Genomic DNA, 26,370 nt, shown 5'->3' with positions numbered 1-26,370 from the left:
GAGTGGAATCTCTGGTGGCCATGGTATATTGTTCCCCAAAGTCTCATTGTACTAGTGCTTTTGTCAAAACTAAAACAAAACAGAAGATGCTGGGTTTTAAACCCTCTTCTGTGACAGTGAGTGGAAATTAGATGGAAAAGCTTTCCAGACAGGTTTACTATTTCAAACACGATCTTTTTCTTGAGGACTGCAATTTTCCGCTGTTCCTTTGATGCCAATAGGTTGTGGTCTCTGTAGGGTATGGTGGTGTCCTCTTGACTGCTGGGGCACAAGGCAGTGGTACAAAGTTACCCACACACCGCCTTTAATTTTTCTTGCTGAGTGAACCTGAACCTCCCTCTGCAGCAGTGCCAAAGCTGGGTCTGCTGCCATCTGTTCAGCTGGTAAGAAGATGAGCTAGGAAACCAGATGTTCAAAGGTGATTTTGTTTTTAGAAAGAAGCCAGAACTTGCTACAGAGTTTCTATGAGCTGGTTTTGCCATGGTCACAAGAGATTGTAAAAAGAGGGTGAATTTAAGGATGAAGCGTTGTCCAAACTTCTGGCGTATTTTGTCTGTGGAAAAGCTCTGCCACGGCGAGTTGAGGGAAGAAAAAGCAGTAGGAGTTTGCTTTTGCTTCTTAAGAAGCAAGGCGGCTCTAGGATGCCAGCAGCGGACAGACCCCCTGCTTATGAGAGGAGCCGGTTGCGCGGCAAAACAGGGCAGCCCGCTGGCCTTGACCTAACCCTGTCACCCTCAGAGGAACCCGAGCGGGGCGCACGGTGCCTCCGTGTAAAATAGTAACAGCCACGGCAGCAACAGCGGAGTAGCGGGTGGTGCACGAAGGGTACAGCTTGCACTGCGAGGGGCGGGGAAGGGAAGTAATAAACCAGCAGCGATCGCCCCGACGGCGCTGCCTCTTTCCTCCTTCTCAGTACCGCTTTGGTGGCGGAGGTAAAGGGGGCGCTTGCCCCGGGAGGGCACGGAGGAGCTGGAAGAGCCGCCGTAGAGGGAAGGAGCCGCTTCGCCCCGCGCTGCCGGAGTTCACCCAACTGCTGGCGATGGGGTGCGGCCCCGCCTGAGAGCACCTGCCGGCAGCCACCGGCTCCCCTCAGTCCTCGACGCCGCCATGGAGAGCCCCGCGGGCTGCAGCGCTGCCGCGGAACAGACGCACCACGGAGCGGAGCCGGAGCTACCGGCCGCCGGCCCCGCCGAGGTGGCAGGAGGAGGGGAGGCGGCGGAGGTTAGCGCTGCAGCCGCGAGGTCGCGCTGCCTTCGGGCCGTGTACGTGCTGAACGACCCTCCCAAGGTGGGCGCCGGTGCGCGGAGCCCCGAGGTCGGTGCGCGGCAGTGCTTGCTGCGGGCCTGCGAGGCCGAGGGGGCGCAGCTCGGCACGGTCAACTTCGGGGAGCTGGACTTCGGGGAGACTGCCGTGCTGGACGCCTTCTACGACGCGGGTGAGCAGGTTGGGCTGAGGCGGGGTCGCGGGCGGGGCTCAGGCTCGGCCTTGCCAGGTGCCACGTTCCCAGGCTATGTGGGGTCCGAGGTGGGGAAGGGCCGGTAAAGGTGGTGCCAGAGAGGTCAGTGAAGAGGGGGAGTGGGGCAAATGTGAGACTGTGGTGGGGGTCTTGAGATGAGACGGGTATGGTGACAGGAGAGTGACTGTGAGGGGAACTTCAGGTAATAGGTGCAAGAGCCTGGTCTTCAGTAGTGTCCTGCACATGGAGGAGGAGAAGGTGTAAGGACAACAATCTGACCCTTACACCAGTTCTTTCAGTCACCACCTTGTGATGTCTCAACAGGACTTTGGCAGGATTGCAGTACTAACTGCGCCTTAAGAGTATCAAAACTCTTGCTAATATATTTTGCTAAGAACCCTCTTACAGCTGGTTGGGAGTAAGACACAGCATAAAGAGAGGCCAGCCAGAAGTCTCTGATCTGGGTTGGCCAGATGTTTCATGTTCACTGCTCTAACACAACCCCTGGACAGTGAAATTGACTTGCATGCAGACAGCATCAGAGTGATCCATCATTGTTCTGGACAAGGAAGTCTAGAACCATGTCTGATGAAGAAGCCTTCTGAATGTTGCCCAACATATCCAGGCTCCAGCTGGTGATGGATGTCTGATAGTTCAAAAGAAAGCTGTTGTCCTTATCAAAACCCATCTGGCTGGCTGGGCACTGTGGCAGATAATCGTGAGCTTTCTGAGCAAGCAGAGGAAGCCCCTGACTCAATAGGCATTATTAAAACTAATCAAGGTGAGTATGTGGACTTGTTGCACATGCAGACATGCTTTTTCTCGTAACTGCATGAGCAGGCATTGGGAAAGTGGGGAATTCACAGACTCCAAAAAGGGAAAGTCCAATGTTAAGTCCATGTTGATATCCATTTTCACAAGAAGAAGCTTTTTTTTGTTCATGAGACATGTTAAAGAACACTTCTTAAAACTTAAATCTTATTTTAAATTCTCATATGATGATGAGTCCATTTCATCCTCTGATAAATCTCCCAAATATTGAGGAACATTACATCCTTTGTTATTGTTTAACGTCCCAGGCAGGGGATTTTATTTTATGTCTGCTAGCAAGGTTGACAAGTGTGTAATAAATATTTTCTTTGTGTGTCTTAGTACACAACCATGAAATTTCTTTGTGTGTTGCCAGTATTTTTGTAGCCCTTCTGAAGGTAAGCACGATATTATACTCATCAATGCATAATTATTTGTTTCTACTAATAGCCCTATTAATGTATTATGCACACACCTGCTCTGCTTGAGAGCTTGAGAGAGTTATCTAAATTTTTTTCTCAAGTCTCAAGTCTCTGCATTCTGAAGTGAGTGGGAATATGGCCCACCCTTGTAGATGTTACCATTCAAGTCATCTTGTAGGACCAAGATAATTTTATCAGTGATTGACATCACTTTGTAATAGTAAAGTCCCTTGTTACTGGATACTCCTGCTACGCTCTTATGTCCAGGTTTAGTCAGCAAATGCTTTATATCATTTTCACTGTCCATTAAAGACTAATTGAATAGTCCCGAACCAGGAACTGTTCCAAAAGAGGCTGTTCAAAATAGAATTTGTGTGTGTTTCTTTTCAGTAACAACATTTTGATCAGTGGGGAAGCAATTTTTTAACTGGTGTAATGTATGCCTTTATTTGGCAAAGCTTTTGTTCAGAACATCATTTAATGACAAGTTACTTGTATTAAGAGAAACTCAATTATATTTGCATTGATTGCAATGATACCCTGAAAATGCAAACATCCTTAGTAATAAAAAAAGCTGTTAAACAATAATTTTAATATTTATTTTCCTCTTATGTTGTTTTAGTATTTCAATAAGTAGCTCTTCTAGCATCAACATTTTAACTAGCTTTTTTGTTCTTGTATTGCTGCAGTTACTGTCTCCTATTCAACTGAATATCTATGTAGTTCCCTTTTATCTCTCTTAAAAGTAGTCAGGTTTTACTGGCATTTGTCCCATTGAGTTTTCCCAGTTTCTAAGGTGTATCTAATACTGTTGTTCAGAGAAATAGTCAGAACCTTGAAACTTCTAAAATTTAAACTTGCAAAACTACACTGACCTGAAGTGTCTTTATCTTAGTACTTGCTGCTTTGTTTCCTCCTGCTACATGATAAAGATGGGGAAAATTCCTTTAGCAGTGTCATATGGAGTGTTTGCATCTTCTTGCTTCATTCTGCAAAGGGACAAAAAGTATACATTACACTTTTATCTTTATATTCCCTGCCACCACCCCCCACAGCCCCTTTTGTTGTTGTTGTATTAATTTATTCTTTCTGGTGTCATCTAGCAGTGGACCTAAATTTTATACTGGATTCTCATTGCAATGGATTTTAAAGTGTTCTAGTTCCCATTTTATATACAATGATTTGTCATTTTTTCCTTAGAGTTTTTATTACATACTTCTTTTCTTGTTTTCTTCTCTGTGTTGTTTATTGGTGGACTCTCCCTGCTTGATGTTTTGAAGCTACTATCCAAAACTTCTGAACATGATAATTATTCATTTACATACAACTTTCTTTATCTGATACCCTGCAATTTCTTTAATCTTTGAAAAATCAGTTCTTTTTAATTTCTGTATCCTATAGATACAGTTAACATACTATTTTTTCCAGAACATGTGTTTGATTGGGACTGTTGACATGTATTCAGTTCTTAATGAAGAACATTAAGAATGAGTTTTAGTATGAGCAATCCTATGGCTCACGATGAACTTTGTGTTAGGAAATTACTACATGTTTACTTTAAAAGGAAAACAATCTGAAAAAGTATTATCACTGCCCATGTGAGATACTGATCAGATGTTTTCCATGCTGAAGATATCTATTATAATGTATATTTACTTTCTGTACACCATGTGCAGAACTTTGAGAAGCAATTCCTTTTTCTCTGTTAGGAGAGTGGGAATTCTTGCCCATAGCCATTTCTTAGTTTGCTAGTTGGAACCTTAACCACGTCCTAATGCTTAAAGACTGAGCAGTGAGGTCCATCTCATTGTGAACAGTAACTACAGACAGCGGTCTTTGTTAAAAGTGCTATTACCCACTTTCCCCAGTCTGCCTGAAATTGTAGCCCATTTACTTAGAGACTATAAGACACCTCTCCGCCTCAAGTAAGTTCATCTCTCTTATTTAATATAGAATCTATAATACAGTGGTTCTTGGAATTGGTATCTTTGATGACAACACCAGCAAACTGTAAGAACAGAGTGCAAAGCAAAAGATCAACAGAAACCTCTTTCATTTCTACAGTCAATTTTCTAGTAGATGATTTTTCTGTAAACCACTGAGTGCTGCAAAAACACCCATATTCCATAATAAGAGTATGTTACCTCTTTTCTCCTTGAGTGTATTCATTACTCACTCCTCATCATTTGAAATCTTACCATGAATAGAGGTGTGACTTATGCTTTTACCTGTTTATTGCAGACCAGCAGGAAATACAGAATGATCTTAAGAAATCACTGAACTTTCTAAGAACCTTTGCTAAGGGGGAACTACCTGGGAGAGAAAACTTACAACAAGTTGTGTAGTAAGAACTTGATAACAGAAATATGAGGTGTGTCTGCTCAGTCAGTGCTAGAAGCTGTTAACAAAGTGATTTATATTATGCAGAAGTCAATGATGGTATCTACCTAACAGAGAAGCAACAAGAATGCTTGCATACACTATCTCTGGGCAGAGGAAGAGGCAATGTTTTAGACTGAAAGCCATAGATACCATGCATTAGTGTGAAGCTTTTTTGCACACAATAAAAACAATTTTACACAGGAAAAGTGAGCCTACAGGCTGAGGATTTTTAAAATTCTTCAGAATTATCCCATGCAGAAAATCAAACTACAGGCATTCTTAAACAGCTTAAGAGGTATGGTGAAAAGGTGAGGGTGGCTTGGTTAGTGATGTTACAGGTAGAGGGATTCAGCCTCTTTGTGCTCTTACCACAGTTGCAAACGATACTTCAGTTCTAAATGTACAAAGAAAGAAAACAAATGTCCAGTTAAATGTCTGACCTGTACCTATGGAAGGGTGATACTAGATAGAAAGGGATGTAACTTTTACTTGTCTACCTGAAACTTTATCAAGGCTTATTGCCTCAAGTGCCACAGTATCTGACTACAGTGTTAAGTGGAGGACTGGCCTCTACAGTTGTAAGAGTTTTGGATGGTCCCATTTTGATTCTGTGCAATTGTTTCTGTAGCTGATTGTCGTTTTACCTCATGAGGAATGTACAGTAATCTATCCTAAGGCTTGGAATACTTCTTTGACCATTTGACCACAAGCATATGGAAATGACTGAGTCACTGAAGTCGCAGTGACTGCATTGCAGGATGAAAGTTGACTGAAAGAAAGACAAGCTAGAGAGAGGCTGAAGTACCGAGGAATAAAACTAAAAGTTTGCCTGAGGAAAAATTAGTATTCCTCTGACAGTCCAGGGAATTATGTCAGGTCATTTGTGAGTACAGTGGAATATTTTGAAGTCTGTTTCTGGGGGTTGTTTTGCTACATATGAACTTCTCCAACCAACATCCTGCAGGATGAGGCAGCCCCAAAATGCATTTTCTGATGCCTGTCTCCCATCTTCACGCAGAGTCAGACTTGGGAGGGGGCCCAGACAGAGACTGAAATATGGATCCTCCTCACCTCTGTGCCATAGTTGAACCTCTCTTAACGTAACCCCAATTTCTTGTCCCTGAAAATCTTTTTCTTCATGTTACACCACAAAAGGAGAAGGAGGAAATGTATGTTGTGGATCCTAATTTTCAGGCTCTGTCAGCCATTGAAGGAATCATCCTTGCTTATATCCAGCTGCCTGCCCTGAGGCCCTCTGCCCTCTGAAGGCCAGTGCTCCCACTTCAGAACTGACAGGGATGCTTCAGCTTCTTCAGCCCAAAAGCTAGTATGTCAGGGTACAGTAACCATTTGTCACTAGCGTAGGATAATATATGGCATGGTAACTAGTGTAGCTGAGCTGGAGGCACATGCTTGTCTTGCTGTCTGCTGCGGGGATTGTAATCTCGGACAGGAAGGTGAGGATGACAGCTGAGGGCAATAACTTCTTGAATAAATGTGGACAAACCTTCCTGCTGCAATTTATCTTTGCCCCTGGGTGTGACAGTGAGCAGTGGGGAAGGGGTTAAGGGTCAGCTCTCCGATGCTTACCTGAGCAAGCAGGGGTTGCTTTTATTTTTTTTAATACTATTTTTTTTCTTTCCTTTCTTTCCCTGCAACTGGCTCAGCAGCTAGGAGTGTGTTTTGAACCTTGGGAGAGGTATATACCACAGAGTACAGAAATGTGAAGATAGTAAACCAGCTGTTTTCAGAATGGGAAGGTGTCAATTGAAAGGCTAGGGCTGGCTAAATTGGATATTGTGCTGCTTTAATACAACCACAGGGCTTTTATCTCTGTGTAGTACTGCACATCTAGCAGTGTCTCCAGCAAAGCTCTGCATTGTGCCATTGAACTAAACGTTCTGATAACAAGACCTTGTAATATACCAGGATTGTAATTCTTTTCTATCCAAGTGTTTGAGGTGAGTTTTGATTGACAGTAACATGCCTGATACAATCCATCATGTTACTCGGTTATGATATATCTCAGCTGCTTTGACAAATGCAGTACATTCAAGAGGTATATTTTGATTTCGTGATATTAGTTGGGGTCAATTTCCAACATGAAATCTTCTTGCAGAAATGTTTATTTGCATTCAGAGATTTGCATGTTTTTCTCAACAGTAGGGAGCATTATTTTCTAGCTGCCACCTCCATAAAATGGCTTTGTATCAAACATGTTGCTTTTTCTGTGTGTAACCTGTAAGGTTAAATAGCTTCTTTAATGTCAGTTGGGGAAGCTTAGAAACATGCAAATAAATAACTGTGCATTGGTTATGTAAATAAATAACCATAAATAGATTAGGTGGAATTCATTAACTTTCCTTTGGTATATTGCCATGGGCCAAATTCAGGATCAGAGCTTTATTCACAAAATGATGAAGATGTTAAAAGCAAGAAGAAGAAATATACCTTGATTCTCTAATGGAAAGTGATCATCGTTTATTATTTCCCCTTTCGGAAGTAACATCTTTCTCTAGCTGTGATGGATCATATAGAAAGAGATACTGAAAATCCAAACCCCCGAGTCCTACCTTTTAACAAAGCTTTGAATGAAGTTGTTTGCATCTTTCAAATTCCAGTGCTAACAAAGCAAATTTGGACTTCTTTCAATTGTTCTAAGGTGAGGCTATGTACATGTGCATGCACTGTCTATGCAGAGACTCATTTCTGTGCCATGACTTTTGGATGAATTTAAAAGGAAAAAAAAAAAGCAGATTTTCTTTCCCTGTTCCTTCCTCTGTGTGAAAAAAATCAGTAACACACCCAAAACCCAACCTACATCTGTCCATTTTCTCTGCTTGTCTTTCTCTCCCCTTGAGCTTAAAATTAAATCTGAGAAGGCTCCCCAGAGTCTGACTGCAGACTCTCTGTCACTGGGGCTTTTGTATACCTAGGAACACATCAGATGTTTTCTAGGTGTTGCATCAGCTTAGAAGGAATCTTTTTCCTGATTAGAATACAAATTGTGTGTTTCTGTTTTGTTTTAATTTATTCTATGAGTATTATTTCCTACTGTATGATTGAAAGTCTTATTGATTCTCTCTAAATAGGCTTATTTAGCAGCTTTTACACCCATTACAATTTTTTTAGAAAAGTTGAACATTTAGGGTTATTCTGAAGAGATGAGTGACTGCATCTATCTTGAGTTACCTTTGATCTGAAGATCAATTACTGTTATGCATATGACCCTCAAAAACACTGCAGTCAAGGTTGTTTATTTTTTTATATATTTTAAATTAAATATTTAAATATTGCTTAAATGTTTTGGGGAAATTAAACATTTCTGCAGCATTTTCTGGAATTCTTCAAGTAAGTAATTATTGCTCTGATTACCGGTGCCGGGGAGGAGGGAACCGTGCTGCTTATGCATACCAGCCAGCGAATTCTAAAGGACACTTTTTTGTTTTGTTTAAGAATGACAGAGAAATGTATTTTCTGATATAGCTCCTAAGTCACTCCGAAAGAAGCTGCTGTGCCATTTGACCATGGGATGTTGGCAAGCAGATCTCTGGTTTTGCCTTGCTGCATTTTGAGCTGACTCTCAGTGACATCATATTGCTTCTGAAGAGAGCTGTAAATGAGGCTGACAGGCTTGATTGTCAAGCAGGGTGGGTACTTGAGGCTGCTGGTGTGGGAGCCTGGTTCCTGGCCACTCATCTGCTTTACAGTGATTGCATGCTTGTTCAGTCTTGCTGTGCTGTGTGTAGCATATTCTTCTTAGGTTTAAGAACTGGTTCTGTAACACCTGATGTCATAAAATTAAGTTAAAAAAAAAGGGGGGAAGTAATATTGCTTATGTGGGTTAATTACATTGCTTTTATTTCCATCCTCCCATAATTATGATAGATAGGCTGTATCTTATTGCGTATTCTGCAGTCATGTTCTGCTTTTTTCAGTGTAATCATACATTGCTTTTTTAATCATCAAATTACACTTGCAAGTTAAAAATTGTTGGTGTACTGCCTAGTTAAAAAGTAGCTAATGTTCCTGGCTTGCAGACATAGAAGCTTGAGTAAAGCTCTTCTGATGTGCAAGGACTTGGTGCAGAACTTGGGTGAGAACTCTAGACTTTTTGGCTTCTTCTGTATTCTGTATATAAGATGACCTTAAGTTTAAACTCACTGGCTGCAAATGTGTGTCCCATTGATAGTTGAAGGCATATTACTGCTTCCATGGACATGGAAGAGCAGCACTGTGGCAGTTTGCTTGGCCTAGCTGCTGTATCTTTACACACTACAGTGATGTTGTGTGGCTGAAATTAAGCAGTCAAGATAGGTGTAGGGTTTTTCTTAGGAGGACTTCAACACGGTTTGCCACTTGCAGGTGAAATTTGTGAATGTGGTAGGCTCTGTTTTCCTTGCAGCTTTGGCATGGATGTGAATGGCTTTAGCCTCAGGCTACCTTTGAAGAGCAATGTGGGTGCCTGAGGACGAGCCAAGAGTAGGGAGCGCAGCTGTTGCTTTATGCTGGTCCCTGGCACAGGCTTGCAGCAAACAGCACAGTGCTGGTCTCTGCTGAGGTCAGGGTGATTCAGCTGGCAGCTGATGGGTCAAGCGTGTCCCACAGCATGATTTCATCAAGCCTGTCATCTTTCTCTCAGGATTGCTACAATTACCTTCACCTTTCCCTGGGAGGCTGGCAGGGCTGTAGGGGCACACCAGGAGTAGTAGCAGCATCACTGTAGTCTGCAAGGAGGGACCCAAAGCTGGGATATGAATTCTGACACTTAAAAGTATTGGATCACTTTGTTGTAATAAACTGCTTGCTTTTTTTTTTTATCTTTCATATCCTGCTGAGAGGGTAAATGATTCTGCTGTGGTGCTCAAGGTGGTAGAAGTGAAACTTTTCAGATATTCTCTGAGCATTTAAACTTTGGTATAAGTCTGTCAAGATCCCAGCCTTGGTAAGCATGGACTTTCATTGAAATGGACTCTGATGACAGACACAAATCCAAAACAGTAAGGACACTTAAGACTACTGATCTGGGATAGTATAGCAAAATCCAGTATTAAAGGAAGTGCTCTAGTTTATCATAACTGAATTGTGCACATACAGTTGTGTCTACAGTAGTATATACTGGTTCTATGCTTAAATTACGTTTAAAAATCCTTCAGTATCTCTCTGAAGAAAGAAACAAAGGGTAGTTGTAAATGCAACTATCTCCAGGTGCTTTTTAACCTTGTTTCACTCAGTATAATGTTTCCTTGTTTCATTTTGAATCAAGTTGTGGAAAGTAGTGTCTAGACTCTCTGCTCTTTATGCTTTTGATTCTCCTGTTTAGGAAAACATGTTGTCATGCACAGAAGTGTAGCTCAACCACTGATGGTCACTGGCTTCTCAACAATTTGGAAAATGTTGTTCACATGATATTCGAAACTTTTGAAGTCTAAGCCCAAAGCGCATTAGTTCCAGAAAACAAGCAAATTCCCATGTAAATGAGCATTATAATGAGCTTTTCCTAAAATTCTTCAGTTTTCTACTGGTGTCAGCAGTGCTTTTCACAAACTGTAGTACTCCATTGCCTCCAGGCCTGTCTATCAGTTGTAGATTCAGGAAACTAATTATGGGGAAAATAATGGGGAGCACTTTGCTTAGAATTGGTATAGTGACTTATTTGTTACTTTATTTCTATTCCCTGTCTCTCCCCTGACTTTATTTACAGCTGGGATAGTGACTTATTTGTTACTTCATTGCTATCCCTTCTCCTCTCCCCTTTAAATTTGTTTCAAATATTTAATAGCTAGCTCAGCCAGAAGAAATTGTATTGAACCAGTTGTCTTTGCCTCAGCAATCCCAGAAATGGTGTAGACTTTATCTAATGCAGAAAAATGTCTGCCTGTAGTAATTTCACTCAGGGGAGACTAGCTGCATTAACACTCCTGTTGCTGCCTTGCACTCACAGCAGTTGCAGAAAGGCCAGGTTGGACAGGGCTTTGATCAACTTGGTCTAGTAGGAGCTGTCCCTGCCCATGGCAGGGGGTTGGAACTATATGAGCTTTAAGGTCCCTTCCAACACAAACTGTTCTGTCATTCTGTGAGTCTATAAAAGAAGAAAAAGCTGCCTTTTTTTTCTTGTTCTTTTTCTTTTTTTTTTTTAATTCTGCTAATTTTTGTGTGTTGAGGGGAGAGATTTTGTGTTAGTTTTGCCTTTCCTCTGAGAGTGACAAATGAAACTGGAATTGGGAATGGGTAAATAAAACCAATACAAGGCTGTGTTTCTTTCCAACAGTGCTCGACCAGTCATCTCTGCTGCTCTAATCTTAGTCAATAATAAAAATTTGCAGGAGAAAAGCTAATGTTTACAATGGAGTTACTGTTTGACATTAGGCTTCCTTATTTAGCTGAACTTCTATGTGCATAATCCTGTTTAACCAAGTAATTGACTGGTTTTATCAGCATCATTTCTGTCTGTGGAACCGAGTTATTTGTTTCAGATATTTTCTTTGTAAATGGATACTTGATGTATTTCAGTCTTTTTAAACACAGTTTGAGGAAAGGACAAGATTGACAAGCTCAGGCTGGATATTGTGACTGTTCCTGTTCATGGACCCTGAGATAACTGACAAGTTATGAGCTGTTGTCAGATGGAGAAAGTATCCAAATCAGAATGAAAGACAGTCTGAAGATGGTTGAGATGGATTTTCTTTTTTGCTTTTGTGGTAATTAAGTTTCAGAGTTGATAAACTGACCTGTTTGCTTATTATAATAACTGCAGAACAAAACAAGGTAAATAATTGTTTTTTGGAAAACCAGAAACTGCCTTGACTTTCTGGGTTGTAAGCAAGGCACAAAAGACTGCTTGAGTATTTTTTAATTATTTTTTTAAATTATTTTTACCCTGTAATGCCTCTTCAGATTCCTTGTTTTGCAGTAATGATTGCCTCTGAGAAGGTATTCCTGAGAATAAGTTTATTTCCTGAAGTTTTAGTATTTTGGACAATTTTAAAGATGGATGTTCAGAATTCATGACCTTAAACCTAAATTTTCTTGCATACTTCCTGTTCCAGAGTTTGAGGATTCCAGGTGAGAGAAAATGAGAGACAAACAGAGAGCTCTCAACTAGTTTATTAATATAGGAAAATATAGAGACACTAACAGATACAGTAGAGGATATTTCTGTTGTTTGGTTATCTTACCAACCTCAAGGACCCTGTGAAGACGATTGGGAAACCAGCTCCTAGAATCATCATCACAGTGCAAGGTGGCAGGCTCAACCTTAGTGGACATCCCCGCCGAGGAAACGTTTACCTGGGTGTTATGAGGGTCTGCCTCCCTGCATCGCCTGAGGCTTGGGCTTTTATACTGACAAAAATGCACACACATTCTGACGCAGGGGGACAGCCTACGTCAGAAGAAATGGCCAGCAATATCTAGAAAGGTCTCCAAGGGCCGAGACTTTTCCGGGGAGTTCTAAAGCAGAACTTTCCGAGGAGCAGCCAAAGCAGGACTCTCTGGGTAGGAGCCAACATGGGACCTTCTAGGAAGGAGCCAAAGCAGACAAACCATACTTTTCTATCTTTGCGTGTTTCACCATGGACCATTATCGATTGTCCCTGACACACTCCCACATTCACAAGGTGCAGATTAGCAATGTACTGTTGAGCCTTTCAAATTTGAATTTACGTCTTGTAGCCCCTGAAAGTGGTGGCAGTTGCTATTTCATTCTGTCTGTTTAATATATCTATGGGGTCTTAGATCTCACTATGGTAGTTACACAACCCTAGCTTTGACTTGTCTTTCATCAAAGCTGATAAATCTTTAAGGATTCATGGAAAATGAATGCTAAAATATGTCAAATAGATCCCCTCCTCCTTCTGGAGCATATGCTGCTATTCATGAAAATACTGTTGTCATACTCCCTGAGCACTTCTAACAAATCCTTGGAAAAAAACATGCTGATTTAGTCTTGTCTTGGAAGCCTAATACTTAATTCCAGCTAGGGAACAGCAGCCACACTCTAGTTCCAAAGGAAAAAGTGGCAACTGTCCACTTTCTACAACATTTGATATCATCTAATACCCTGGATATCTCCTAGTTGTACTGCAGTAAAAAAGATGGCTGTAATAGTGAAGGAGGCAGCTTTGTGGCTGGTCTGGCCACAAACAAGAACTCTGCTGTAAAATCACAGTCCCGATTTTCTGGCTTGGTCCATAACTACATGACAGTCTGTCAGGACACTGACTCTGGATATTCTACAGCAGAATTCAGTGAATGTGACAAGCAACATCCTTTCTCTGGGAGCAGCACAAGGAGGGAATTACATTCTGTCTTCTTTTGTGTCTTTGAGATTGGTAATAAGATAATCATGAGATGTACTCAGTTACCAAAGAACATTCCACTGGTGCTTATTTTTTACACATACAATTAATTCCATTGCTGTGATTAGGAAAACTTAATCTTAGAATGAAGGGTAGTTTAGTCAAGTAAAATCAGACAGTATCTGAACTCATGGGAAGATTCTGCTGTTACATGCTGAAGGTACACAGCTCAAGTGCATCAAAATGCCTCAAGACTCTGTACCTGTATCTCAGGACTTGATATAGAATCATGGAATAGTTAGGATTGGAAAGGACCTTAAGATCATCTAGTTCCTACCCTCCTGCCATGGGCAGGGACACCTTGCACAAAACCACAGGTTTCCAAAACATTTTCTTAGAAACTGCTTGCCTTGCTGCAATCACCCATGTATTTTTTCCATATTGCATCTGAAACTGTGTTTGTAAAACCAGCACACAGACTCCAGGGATAGAAAATCCAGTGCTCTCCCTCCTCCATGGCTCAAGTTTTATTTACAGGCATAGGCCTCCAAGTTCTTCCAATCATTTGCAATTGACTTTTTCTGACAGTTTAAAGTTACAAACTTATTTTCAGAGTGACCAATATAACAAACTTAAGGGTTTGGGGTTTTTTTCACTACTGAATCCTGATCTGTGTATTATAACACACTACGCTGTGATTGCTTGGGCAATGCAGAGAAGGCGTGCTAGGGTGAATATGCATGAACCTGGGCTAAAGCAGTCTGTCTTAGTATTATGGCTTGGCACCCATCATCTCTACAAGGAGGCTCAATACACAGAATCCATAAACCTTCAAAAGGGAAAATTGACTTAGTAGAAGAACTTGCTCACTGCTTCTAAACCCTCTCCTCCCCCACTTTCTTTTTTTTTTTTTAAATTAATAATTTATTTATTCTTATTTGCTGATCATCATCAAATCAGACTATGGTCTTTCCTCAAAATTAGAAGAAAAGGATGTTCCATCAAGAAGTGACAGAGATTTCATGAAGTCTGTTTGGGACTTTAGTCATAGACTGCTAATTCAAACAGCAGTGTAAAAACTTAAGCCGTGGATTCAGTTTCAAAACAATACTTGTAGGGTTAAATTTGCAAGGAAAAAGTTAAGAGAAAAGAACACACCACTGAATATTTAAATGGAGATATTGTCAGCATCCCTGCTGGGATTCATCTTGTGACAACTGAGCATGTATGTATATTTTGAGGTGAACCAACCTACACTATATTTAATAAGTGCTTGTAAAATCACAATTTCATATGACTCATTGTGTCTGATTAATCATAGAATGGAAATAGTAATATTCCTCTGACTCTACAGAGATCCTATAATGGTGAGTTTTGGGTATCTTTTAGCTATAATCTTAATCTCTTTAACAAGTAGGGAAACCTAGAATGGATCTGCTGTGGTAACAAATACCTGCCTTCATGCTTAGTACTCCCTGACTACATGATGGAAGTAATAATGTATTCTTTATTTATAGGATAGTTATAGGTTAGGCAGATAATGGTCATGACTTGCTTTGGAAAGACCAGATTGTACTAAAATTCTAGGTTTTATTGATCATTACTTAGCTCCTTAAAATAGACTGTTCTCATTTTTTAATGAATGTTGCCAATTTTTGAAATTACAATATTCAGTGGTACGTAAGGATTTTTTCAGTGGCACATGCAGTTTTTTAGGCTGGCACATAAAGCTTGTACTATTTACAGGAAAGTTAAAAATTGCAAATTGAAGCCACATCTGTCCAGCACCCAGAATATTAAATCAGGAACTCTGTATCTATATGTGGGTGCAAGTCTCTTGGCTCATGGAATATGCTGTGGCTTTATGTAAACTCTGTTTTCGTTTGCACTTTAATAATACTGCCTTTCCTCAATATTTTCACTTTGCATAATTCATTGTGGTTTTATGTGGGTCCTAAATGACAGCCTTGAGAGTCTGTCAATATAAGGAGAAAATGTGTAATTTATTTATGATGCGGGACACTTCAGTTTAGTACATATATCTGGGAAAAATGAGAGATTCAGAATAGGAAAGTCTCATTTATGTTTGTATGCTTTTTTTTTAATTCTTAAAACAACAACAAAAAAGAATAAAGTTCTTAGCTTAACCCAGATTTATGAGCTTTAGTGTACTGAAATCTATTTTCATTCCATTGTAGTGCCTTTTTTTTATTACTTTTCTTATCTCTTACATTTCTTTGGGCAGAAAATAAAGCCCAGTGTAATTTTATTTTTGCAAGTGTTTTTGATGTATGTTGTTGGCCAGTGTGTGACCTGTTGGAGATGTGCAGATTTGGCAGGTTTTTTCTGCTCCCAGCGCCAAGGTATTCAATATTAAATGATGGGTGACTCTCAAGTGGTTTAGTTTGGATAAATGTCTTAAAGTTTGAAGCTTATCTAAACCTTCTTGGCTTAGAAATTGATTTGCTTGCAGTTGGGAGGAAGGGACAGCCTTTCTTGTTGAATTTCATACTCTTTTTAATTTCACATACGCCAGATTATCCCATAAGAAATCTTATTTTTCTTTTTTTTTTGTGATGCTTCATTCCCTTTTGTTGCCTTGTATGGCCCAATGTAGAAAGTGCAGAGGTGCAGGAAAAGTTAAATAAAGTTCACCTTTCTCATTTTCCCTCCCAAACTACAGACAAGGTTCAAATTAGGTTCAGAATTGGAGTGGGTTTTTTGTACGCTTTCTTAACTGGCTACCTTAGCTTTAGTAAACATTGCAGTGGAAATAATCTCATGTGGCACGTGGCACACTACTAGTGTGGCAGGCAAGTGTGAAGTGCCTGTTTTTAATTTACTCTCTCTTTCTTTTTCCTCTGTTGTTAAGTAGGGCAGAGAAATGACAGATCCTGTAGAATTAGTACGATGATCTTTGGCTTGTAGAGTAAGTTTAGGAAATAATGTTATTGTTAATGACCAGGCATATGTGATGTGAGACATCTACTCATTATAGCTGTTTAGCATCCATGTCAAACTTTATAATACACTCAGAGCATATAAACAGGGAAAATTACTGAACAGGTATCTTTCTCAGATCATCAGTGATGGGTAACTATTTTTGTAGTGTCCTGGATACACAGATTTGGAAGCCTTTTTTAATTAATGATAATGAATTTGGGAAAAAATGAGAAGTGTGTGGCTTCTGGATTCTTCATTTGCCTCATGTCTCTGAATAACAAAAAGGGAAACAACTGTAAATTATTAAAATAGTCTTTGAGAAGTTTTGAATTCTGCTGCTTTAGTATTCATTTGGGTATAAAGATTGAATGAGCACACAGGAAAGAGAATATCTTTCTTGAGACAGGATTCAGAGATAATGATTGTTTTGCAGAGGGAAGACTACAGATGCTAAATCAAAGACTATTTGCATTGTAACTAATGCCGAAGGACAATTGGATGATAGAAGGGAATAGCTTAAGTAAAATATCAGGATTTTTTTTCTCTCTGAAGGCATTTGGTTTATTACAAACTGTCTTTAAAATGAGGACCCTATTTTGCAAAGACACTTTTTGTGTTCTAGTAGGGTACTTTCTTTTCTTTTTTTTTCCCCTTGAAAATCAGAATAGTAGTAACTGTATAGTCACCAAGTCCACCTCTGTAATACCACTTTATGTAACTAGGCTAGCATCATGCAGCAGCTGCAGGGTAGATAGAAGCATGAATAGAACCCAGTTTCACAGGCAAGCATTCGGCTGCTTAACCCATGATAATGCTGTTCCTGCAGTCTTGTCAGCTTCTATCATGGTGTCATCGCTTATCCTGTGCAGCCACTGAGGGAGGCTGGAACTGCTTTGTTCACCACATACCTCACAGTTGCTTGTCTGCTATGAGCTCTGGTGTTTAAAGCAAGTTTCATAGAATGTTAAGGTTCTTCAGCATATTTTAATAATAATTAGGTAGTGAGTATAGAGTATTTCACACTATATATTGGCTTTTTAAAGGAAGAATTGTTTTTCCTGAAATTAATTAATAGTTGTTGCTTTTTACATGACACGGTCAAATGAAACGATGGACGTCAACCTGCAATAGCAAATTGTCTTAGTTTCCTTTTTTTTTCCTTCCATTGGGTGCATGCTTACAAGGTTTAAATAACAGTCACTGTAAATTAAACTACTTGTTTGAACACTCAAGAAATAATATTATAAAGCAGTATGGATGACCATATGTGGGGTCTTTGTGTACTCTCTCAGCCCAGAGTCTTTTCTACTACTTACACCTTTGGATATTTTAGTTACAGATGCAAGTATGTTCTATTATATGATATGCAAAAATTGAGTTTTCATGAGATTTTGTTTTTAACCTTTATTTCTTTCAATTTTTCTAAGTCTAACAGTTTCTTAAAGTACTTTTCCAGGGGCCTAGCAGGAACCTGGTAGCTGATACCACTCATAGGACTGATAAGCTGCAGTTACAGAGCTTCTGTCTACTAATGTGCTAGTACAAAGTTTGGCAGGAATTATCAAGCTAAATATAGGCTGAGGGATAAGGGGAAGTTAGAATGGGAAGAGAGAACCAGAGACCCTGGGTCATGGGAAAGAGGTAGGAGTTGCAGGCAGGCATAAGCATTCATCTGACTGAGCCATGAAACCTTAGCTCAAACAGCTAAGATTCCAGTGATGAGATCTCTCTTGACTCCTTACATGGGAACTTGAAGGCTGTAATTTTACAAATAAATGTTATAAACATTGATCTCTTGTTCATTTATTGGTAGTGTGCAGGCACATCTGATATAATTGTGGTTGGTAACTACAGATCCGTGACTTTGATTGTGTGATCTCACACCACTGTGAATTAGCTCCCTCAGACTTGAGACTATGTTGTTCCCAGGACCCCTTAATCTACGATATGAAAGGTAAAGTCTGTTACTAGCTTTAGTATGAATGTCATTGCCTTACAGGGAAATGTAATGCTTATATTTGGCTTGAAGGTAATTTTATTGAGAATTTAACTTGTTTATAAACTTCATCCGTAGGCCAGGTGGCTACAGTCAGTGCTTCAATGTAACTAAACAATCAGATTATGAGAGTACCAGGAAAGATTTCAGGTTGAGATTATACTTGCATAAAGCCTCTTAAAGAACAGTCATTCGCACAGTTACATAATCATTTATTGAGAGCCAAAACAAATGTTGTAAACTGAATTCAGAATTGTGCTCTCATCTTACAGAGAACTCCAGCAAGACTTTGATGTTTCAGAGACTCCTTTGGAAATCTTAGCTGAGGGTTTGAATTGTGACAGTTCTACCTTTTCTTTCTCACAGGCAGAGAGACTGCGAGAGCACTGATGAGAAAGAGTAATAGTCCTTTGTTGGCCACTAATTCATTGGCCAGCTGGTGGGAACATCTGCAGGGGAAAATCTGCTGAGATGATGATATTCTTGACTGAAATGCCTTAATGGTTAATGACTTTTTTTTTCAAGGCTCCATGGAGGGGGTTCATAGCACTGAACATCTTCAGTGTGAATGTCTGCAGCTGGCTTTGGCTCCCTTCATACTTGGTGAAAAGAAATAGAATCATAGAATCATAGAATCATAGAATAGTTAGGGTTGGAAAGGACCTGAAGATCTGGTTCCAATCCCCCTGCCATGGGCAGGGACGCCTCACACTAAACCATATCACCCAAGGCTTCATCCAACCTGGTCTTGAATGTATGATGTGAGACATTTTGTGAATACTGCCAGGGATGGAGCATTCACTACCTCCCTGGGCAACCCATTCCAGTACCTCAGCACCCGCACAATAAAGAATTTCTTCCTTATATCCAATCTAAACTTCCCCTGTTTAAGTTTCAACCCATTACCCCTTGTCCTATCACTACAGTCCCTGATGAATAGTCCCTCCCCAGCATCCCTGTAGGCCCCCTTCAGATACTGGAAGGCTGCTATGAGGTCTCCACGCAGCCTTCTCTTCTCCAGGCTGAACAGCCCCAACTTTCTCAGCCTATCTTCATACAGGAGGTGCTCCAGTCCCCTGATCATCCTCGTGGCCCTCCTCTGGACTTGTTCCAACAGTTCCATGTCCTTTTTATGCTGAGGACACCAGAACTGCACACAGTACTGCAAGTAAGGTCTGACGAGAGCAGAGTAGAGGGGCAGGATCACCTCCTTTGACCTGCTGGTCACGCTCCTTTTAATGCAGCCCAGAATACGGTTGGCTTTCTGGGCTGTGAGTGCACGCTGAAGCTGGCTCGTGTTCATTTTCTCATCAACCAACACCCCCAAGTCCTTCTCCGCAGGGCTGCTCTGAATTTCCTTTTTGCCCTGGGCACTTCTAGGCTGCAATTCATCTCCATCTAAAGTAGACTCCTCACCGATCAGATGAATGGTGCTCTAAAAGCGGTTTTCCTCTTTCTGTGTTAAAAATGGAGTGCAGACTGGCTCATCTGAGACCAAACATCTTCCTTGTGACTCTGCCCAACTCACTGCCGAACTCTTAGCTTTGGAGTGAGCAGTGTTTCATGAGGCTAACAAGAGTATTTCCAGACAGCCCAACACAGCTGATAAATTCCTGTTTTGGTGCTTGGAAGTACTAAGGCTTCTTAATTTGGCAAGAGAGGGGTTTTAACATGGCCAGAAAAATAAGTTCTCCAGCAGAGTCCCAGAAATTACTGGGTTGTTTTTAATTTAATCTTTTATAAAGAAATAAACAACAATCTGAAGCAGACTGGCAAAGTTAAAAGGGACTGAAAACAAAGGTTTGTTGTGGAAAACATTAAGTAACTTCTAAGCTTAGGCCTACACCCTTTACTGTGAATTATTTATTTCTTGACTTCTGCAGTTCAGTGTTGCAAGAAAAGTTCTTTGAGGATTATTTCTTTGCTTCCTTCTTCCCCTAAACTGCCAGTTCTACCAAAAAAAAAAGTTTCCTGCTGGCTTCTGAATGAGAGGTTATTGTCAGGTGTTTCACTATTCCAGTCATACACTACTTTTCTCCTTCATACTTGTGCAAAAGCATTGAAATGAAGTTTGGATGCCTTATCAATTACATTAACTGCATTACTTTTCTTCCCACACCAGTTCTTATGAGTGCTGGGTGTATTTTGTTTTGGCAGAGTTGAGAGACTCTCTTGAACGTTCAGTTAAGCAAATAAGAAGTATAAGTATGTTCTTGACACAGTTTTTGCTTTTCAATATCAGTAGAGCTGCATTCTTTTTTAATGTAGTGCCTTGCCTTGTTTAGAATTTAGTTTTACTATGTATTTAATTTATCTGAAATGTTTCCTAAAGCATTTGCTTTTGGTATCCAAAGTTTTTGAGAGAATCCTTCCTTCCATTTAACAAACAAATTCTTAATCTGCAATTGCAGTTCAAAGAATTGAAAGCTTCAGGTGATGTATCTGATGAATAAGGAAACCCCAAAACATAAAAATAAATGAGAACACAGGTTATAGAGCAACTCCTCAAATTGGCAGTGCTGCTCACTGCCTGTCATTCTGTTCCTTTTAACTAACATGCAGTTTCCTGGATGATTTAATTTTTGGAACAGATGGTTGTTCTGATATTAAAGAATATATATCAATTATAAATATGGCACAAATACTTGGTCATAGTTTAGAAAAATGAATAGCTTTAAACACTAGTTTCTTCTGAGTCTCAATAAATGCCACTGGAGCATGAAAAATATGTTCTAGTTCTATTTTTAGTGTGTGATCCATGTACCAGAGGACAGATGAAAGATGCCATATCTGAGTACAACTGTAAAGTAACACCACAGTGCTAACATGATTAGTGGCTGTAACGTTTGGGTCTGAATGTAACCCTGTTGGGGAGTTTGTATGAAATAGGTACTCATACAGAAATATGAAAGCCAGAGATGAACAGTGGCCCCTCAGTCTTGTCCATTCTGTTGTTTTAGATGGTTATCCAATTTTCACTGTATCCTGAGGGCTAATTTTATTGGATAGGAATTGCCAATAAATGTTATAATGTCTTATGTTACTAAGATAGCCTAAGATTAAAATTTTCAGATGTTGTTTACAAAGGCTGGTATTTCAAATTGAAAAGGACAAAAGGTTACAGGTGGGAACTGTTCTCATGAACAGTAAGTTTCTTTCTGGTTATAACTAAAGCAAATATTTTAAATAAATATGGATTTTGCATTCCTTACCTACATTAAAATGCTTTCAGGCTCTGTTTACGTGCTGCTTGCATTTATTACTGGTTTCACTACAGCTACCTGTGCCTCCTTCTTCCACACTAGATTATTCTGCTGGCTGTTTCTTTGGACTTCTCATTTTGCCACCAGTGAGATGGCTATCCAAAAAAGTGCTCATTCCTGTGCCATTTGAGGGGGCTGGAGATTCTCCCAAGTGGTTTAAATAGAAAATGTATGAGGCACTTTTGTGATACATACATGAAAACAAGTGTACCAGCTTCCTTATCTGCACTTTTAGAGCATAATCCAGGCTATGGCTTTGCTTGGTAAATTATAACCATTCTGGTAGTTTAAAAACTGCTATATTTCCTGCTTTTTCCTTGGGAGCTGAGAGGCGTGAGTTTGAGTGCTCCAAATTTTTTAGGTGTGTAGGAAGTGGGAAGATGCCTTTCAGGGCCATGTGAAAAGACTCCCGAGCATGCACCAAAACACTGTGGTTAGAAACAGGCTTGGATACCAACTCTTCTTCCTCCTTTATATGAATGTGCCCACTTTCCAAAAGAAGGCAGTGGGTCAGCTGAGTTGGTCTGAGCAGTGCCAGTTGGACAGCTTTGCCTAGTGCAGCTGTTCCCAGATTTGTGTTTGGAGGTGGGACACCGACAGTTTTCATGTGTTTATGTGTTAAGTGGAGCAAAGCAATCGTCCTAGCTGTTGCAGTTAGTAATGCTGCCATATAATGGAAAGGCTCATTTGAAAATTACAGTTTTTTCAGTTTCTTAGGAACAGAGGGGGTCTGGATTTGCCTGGTAATTTCAGAAAAGTTATTTAACAGCCTACTTTCCTTAGCCAAGAATGCTGCTTTTGCTCAGCTAATACATAGTTAATATTAGTTCTTCAGCACTCAACAATATTCATATTCACAGAGCAGAATGCCTTCATGTGGAAGGATGTGAAACTGCTTTCCAGAGCAAGATCTGCCACACAGGAAGGAAGAAATGTAAAAGAAAGGTCTGAGTTCCTCTCCTTTGGTTTGCTGTTCTGCTAATACTGGCTTTTATAAGGGCACCAATTGTTAGCCTTTTTTTCCTTGCCTTCTATTTTGCTAGGTGAGGGGAGCAGAACGAAGACATTTTGGTGTGTGGTGCACCTTTCTCACCAGTAGATTATTTTGTAACATAGAACCCGTGGCAGATGAAGTTATGATTAAAGCCATAGCTGAGTGAAACGTAAATGACAAGCTCAGTCTGACAACACTAGTTAGAGGTGTTGCCCTGTTCTTGATAAAACAATATGTGCCTGAAATTGCCACTTTACAACTGTCCTTTTGTTTTCTGGAGCAAACAAATGATGGACAAGCACATTTCAGATTTTGTGCCATTCGATACCCAGATTTTCAGAATTTCTAAAGCACTTAAATCCATTAGAGCTGTCAAGAGTGAGATACATCTAAGTTTAGATTTTGCTTCATTTTATAATCAGAGTGGGTGTGGAGGGAACACACCAGAGTAATTTTGTGTGTTGTCTTCCCAAAATAAAAAAAAAAAAAAGCGAATTAAAAATTATTTGGCCAATATTAAAGTTGTCTTCTTTTTCCAGTTTGTGATTAGCATCATTAATAAAACCATGAGATCTCACTGGTTTTTCTTCAGCTCTTACTATATGTGAACATAAAGAAATCTTTTTTCCCAAATTAATGAGTGTTTGCTCCTAATTTAATTCTTAGGTTTCCTGTCCTTTGAGCTCTCAGTTCCTTTAGCCTGCCTGTGAACTAAAGGCTCTTTCCAAAGGAAGTGCCCTCACTGTATCAAATAGTTTCAGACCTCCAGTGTGCGTACTTGTGTTTCCTTTTGTGAAGTACCAAGTAGGCTGAAACTTGTATTCAGCTTCCAGTCACAACTGAATTCCTTTGCAAAAGTTGGTTGCAATTTATAAGAACCTTCCTTCTTAAAGGTGCTTTGTAAGAGTTTCTAAACTATTACAGTTAATTTTTTTGTATTTATATAGAAGTGCAGCACTTGATTTCAATCTACAATTAGTTAGGCCTAGTCTGAAATATATGAAATGTTTTTTTAAAATGCTATTTAGTGTTGTTATAAGATATGCAATTCTATAGTGCAGGGTAAATCATTACTGCCTAGTTGGGTTTTATTTTTGTGAGCAATTCTGGCTCTATAACAAAGCACTGCAGTTAGTGAAGTTCAGGCTATAATAATGCAAGCCCAAAGAGGTTGAACTGAAATCTTCTTGGCTGCAACCAGAAATTCCTAAATTTAGAAAGAGTTGCATGTTTATGTGTCATGAGACACTTATAATTCTATTTTTTTTCCCCAACAAGCAGATTCTTACAGAATAGCATGATTTTAAAGCAGTGAGATTTTAATAAAACTTGATGTATTGTGAGAGCCATAATAGCATCACAAATGTTGGCAGTGGCTTTACACTGAATTTGTCTTGTGTTTAGCATTTAATAGAAGGCACTAAGAGTTTGCTGGTACACAAACTGTGCTGAAAAACTGTGATACCAGTTCTATGTGTAGTTACTGCTATGCTTTTTTGCTTTGAGCTAGTTTCTGGGAGTACAAGGTACGGTGAAGTTGAGGGTGTTGTGCCTTTAATTTTAGCTTAAGTGAAAGCTGCAGGGGGTTTCTAGTTTTCAGACACACTTCAAATTTTACCATACTTGTTTCCCTCTAAAAACTTTGGTATTCTTTCCTATAAGGGACCATGCAGTCATACAGAAAAAAACCCAGAATATGCACTCTGAAGTTACAGATTCTTGAAGATAGTTATGGTGTTGTTTTTTTTGGTTTGGTTTGGTTTTTTTATTGTATTTGTTGTTCTTCTGAAGAACTTGACAGTTTTCTCCAGTGGATTTCAAGGATAACACATTTGTTTATTTACTATGAAAGACACCAATGCAATTAGCCAATAATCTGAAACAATAGCAATCTAAAGGTTCATAACTTCTGAAGATGCTAGTGAGTAACAAGGGATAGAGTTCTGCATTTTTCTCCAGCAAGGTTTCTATTATCATGTTAAGGTGTTTTGCAGGTTTGGTTGGTTGGTTTTAATGTATTATGTATAGATAGATTCTAAGTACTGAAAAGTAGTTAATCCATAATAATGGACTATGATTCTTGATCTTTACACAGATCAGGCTGGATGGAGGCAAGTCTTAGATTAGAAGCTGAAAGCAGTTATATACTTTTTCAGATATTTTTTTCCCCATTAGGTCTCATAGATTCCATTTAACTTTCAGCTTATATGCAGCTATGTCTTTATTTTCTCTTGTTTACTACTTTTAATTTACTAAACCCAAAACCTGGTGCCAAAATTTTCCTTTTCTTGTCACTAGCAGAGCCATAAATTATGCAACAATCGCAGGAAGACTTGTAAGTTGCTTAGATGTTTGAATTATATGATGCCTTCATGTGCATTCCAAATAAATCCTCTGTTTTTAACCTGTGTAATGATGTTTTTCCTGTTGAATTATTTATTAGTTTGATTGTCTCCTGTTTTACCATAACTAATGATATCTAATCTTCATTTCAGTTGTCATAGTTATTTGTCTCTTCCCCCGCCTGGTCTCTCAGGACATGCTAGTGTTAAAATATGTAAACTGTAGTATAAGAAATTATTTATGTGCCATCTGCTGAAACAATGCAGAGACCTAATCAAGATTGTGCTAATAATACTGATGAATTACCTGAATGCATTAAAAAAATGCACATAGAATAATGGTTTTACAGTGGAAACAAAAGCTTAGACAAAGAAATTGCAAACAGATACTTAATAAAGTTCAATTTGGGGGTTCATGACAGAAGACAACTATTTTCAGGATGAAAATAGTTTCATGCAACTACATGCTTAAGAAGAAACGAGGAAGACCAAGATTTTATGGATGTGTTCATCTGAATGTGAGTTGCTGCTGCAGAAACAAAGCAGTGAGTTGAAATGTCCTGTTCCAGAATCATCCAAAATTGCTCATGTACAACATTAAGCATATCCTCACCCCTCTACACCCTCCTGTGGGTGCACAGTTAAAGATCTTTGTACTTCACTTAGAATCCTTCTGTCTTTACTGGGGTGCTGTACCTTCTCCTGCTCTCTTCTTAACACAGGTAACCATATCCATTGGTCTTTTGTGAAATGTTTCACTGTTACATAAATTCCTCATTCATTAAAGATTTGGTCAGAGTTGGCTCTTGCTTCACACTTGTCTGTAATGAAGGAGATTGAACCTACATTTGAAAGGTAAAGTCCAAAATATGTTTGGCTAAGCAGGCTTTCTTGGTATGGAGGATGGCATTTGAAGTGCAAAGGGATGAAGTGTGATTGATTTACGTTTCTATTAATAAATCAAGCTTTGCAAAATAGATACTAGTGTTGTAGTATTTCTTTTTATGTATCTCAGGAAGTTTAAGCAAATTTTTCTCTTTCTCTTATCAGCCATACTAAATACGTGGTTGAAGTACAGGGCCCCATGTCTGCCTTTAAGGAATTACAGATGAAAGATTTTAGCATAAATCATAAGAAAGGTATAGGACAACTGAAAGAGGTATTTGTGGTGTCACATAATAGCATTAAGTGATTCACAAAATGTCTTCACCAAGAAGAAAGATGTAACCCTGAAAACAGGAGCACTGGGGAGTGTGTTTAGACCCAATGATCAGTGACACTGAACACCATACTGTCATGCACTGGCTAAGTCTTAGACATTTGCTTCATTAATAAGCATTTGTTGTCGGTTGTCTTTTCTCTAACCAAATCTGCATTCATTTCCTGGGCCCGCTGGACTCAAGCTACATTTTGTTAGCACATTAGTAAAGCTGGTTTGCAAGTAGATCTCTTTCCTCCCTGC

General features: G+C 39.6%; 1 protein-coding gene across 1 annotated transcript in view; it reads left to right on the top strand.

Moving 5' to 3' along the window:
• The first annotated feature begins 1,047 nt into the window (after positions 1-1,047).
• MAP3K15 (mitogen-activated protein kinase kinase kinase 15) overlaps positions 1,048-26,370 on the top strand; it is a 91,737-nt gene continuing 66,414 nt past the window's right edge. Inside the window, exon 1 of the mRNA XM_034060128.1 lies at positions 1,048-1,435. Within this exon, the coding sequence (XP_033916019.1) occupies positions 1,108-1,435 (328 nt within the window). The 5' untranslated portion in view covers positions 1,048-1,107. The remainder of the gene's footprint in view (positions 1,436-26,370) is intronic.

This window comes from Melopsittacus undulatus, chromosome 2 (genome assembly GCF_012275295.1).
Source record: "Melopsittacus undulatus isolate bMelUnd1 chromosome 2, bMelUnd1.mat.Z, whole genome shotgun sequence".
Lineage (NCBI taxonomy): Eukaryota > Metazoa > Chordata > Aves > Psittaciformes > Psittaculidae > Melopsittacus > Melopsittacus undulatus.
This window is presented reverse-complemented; position numbering and strand designations above follow the sequence as displayed.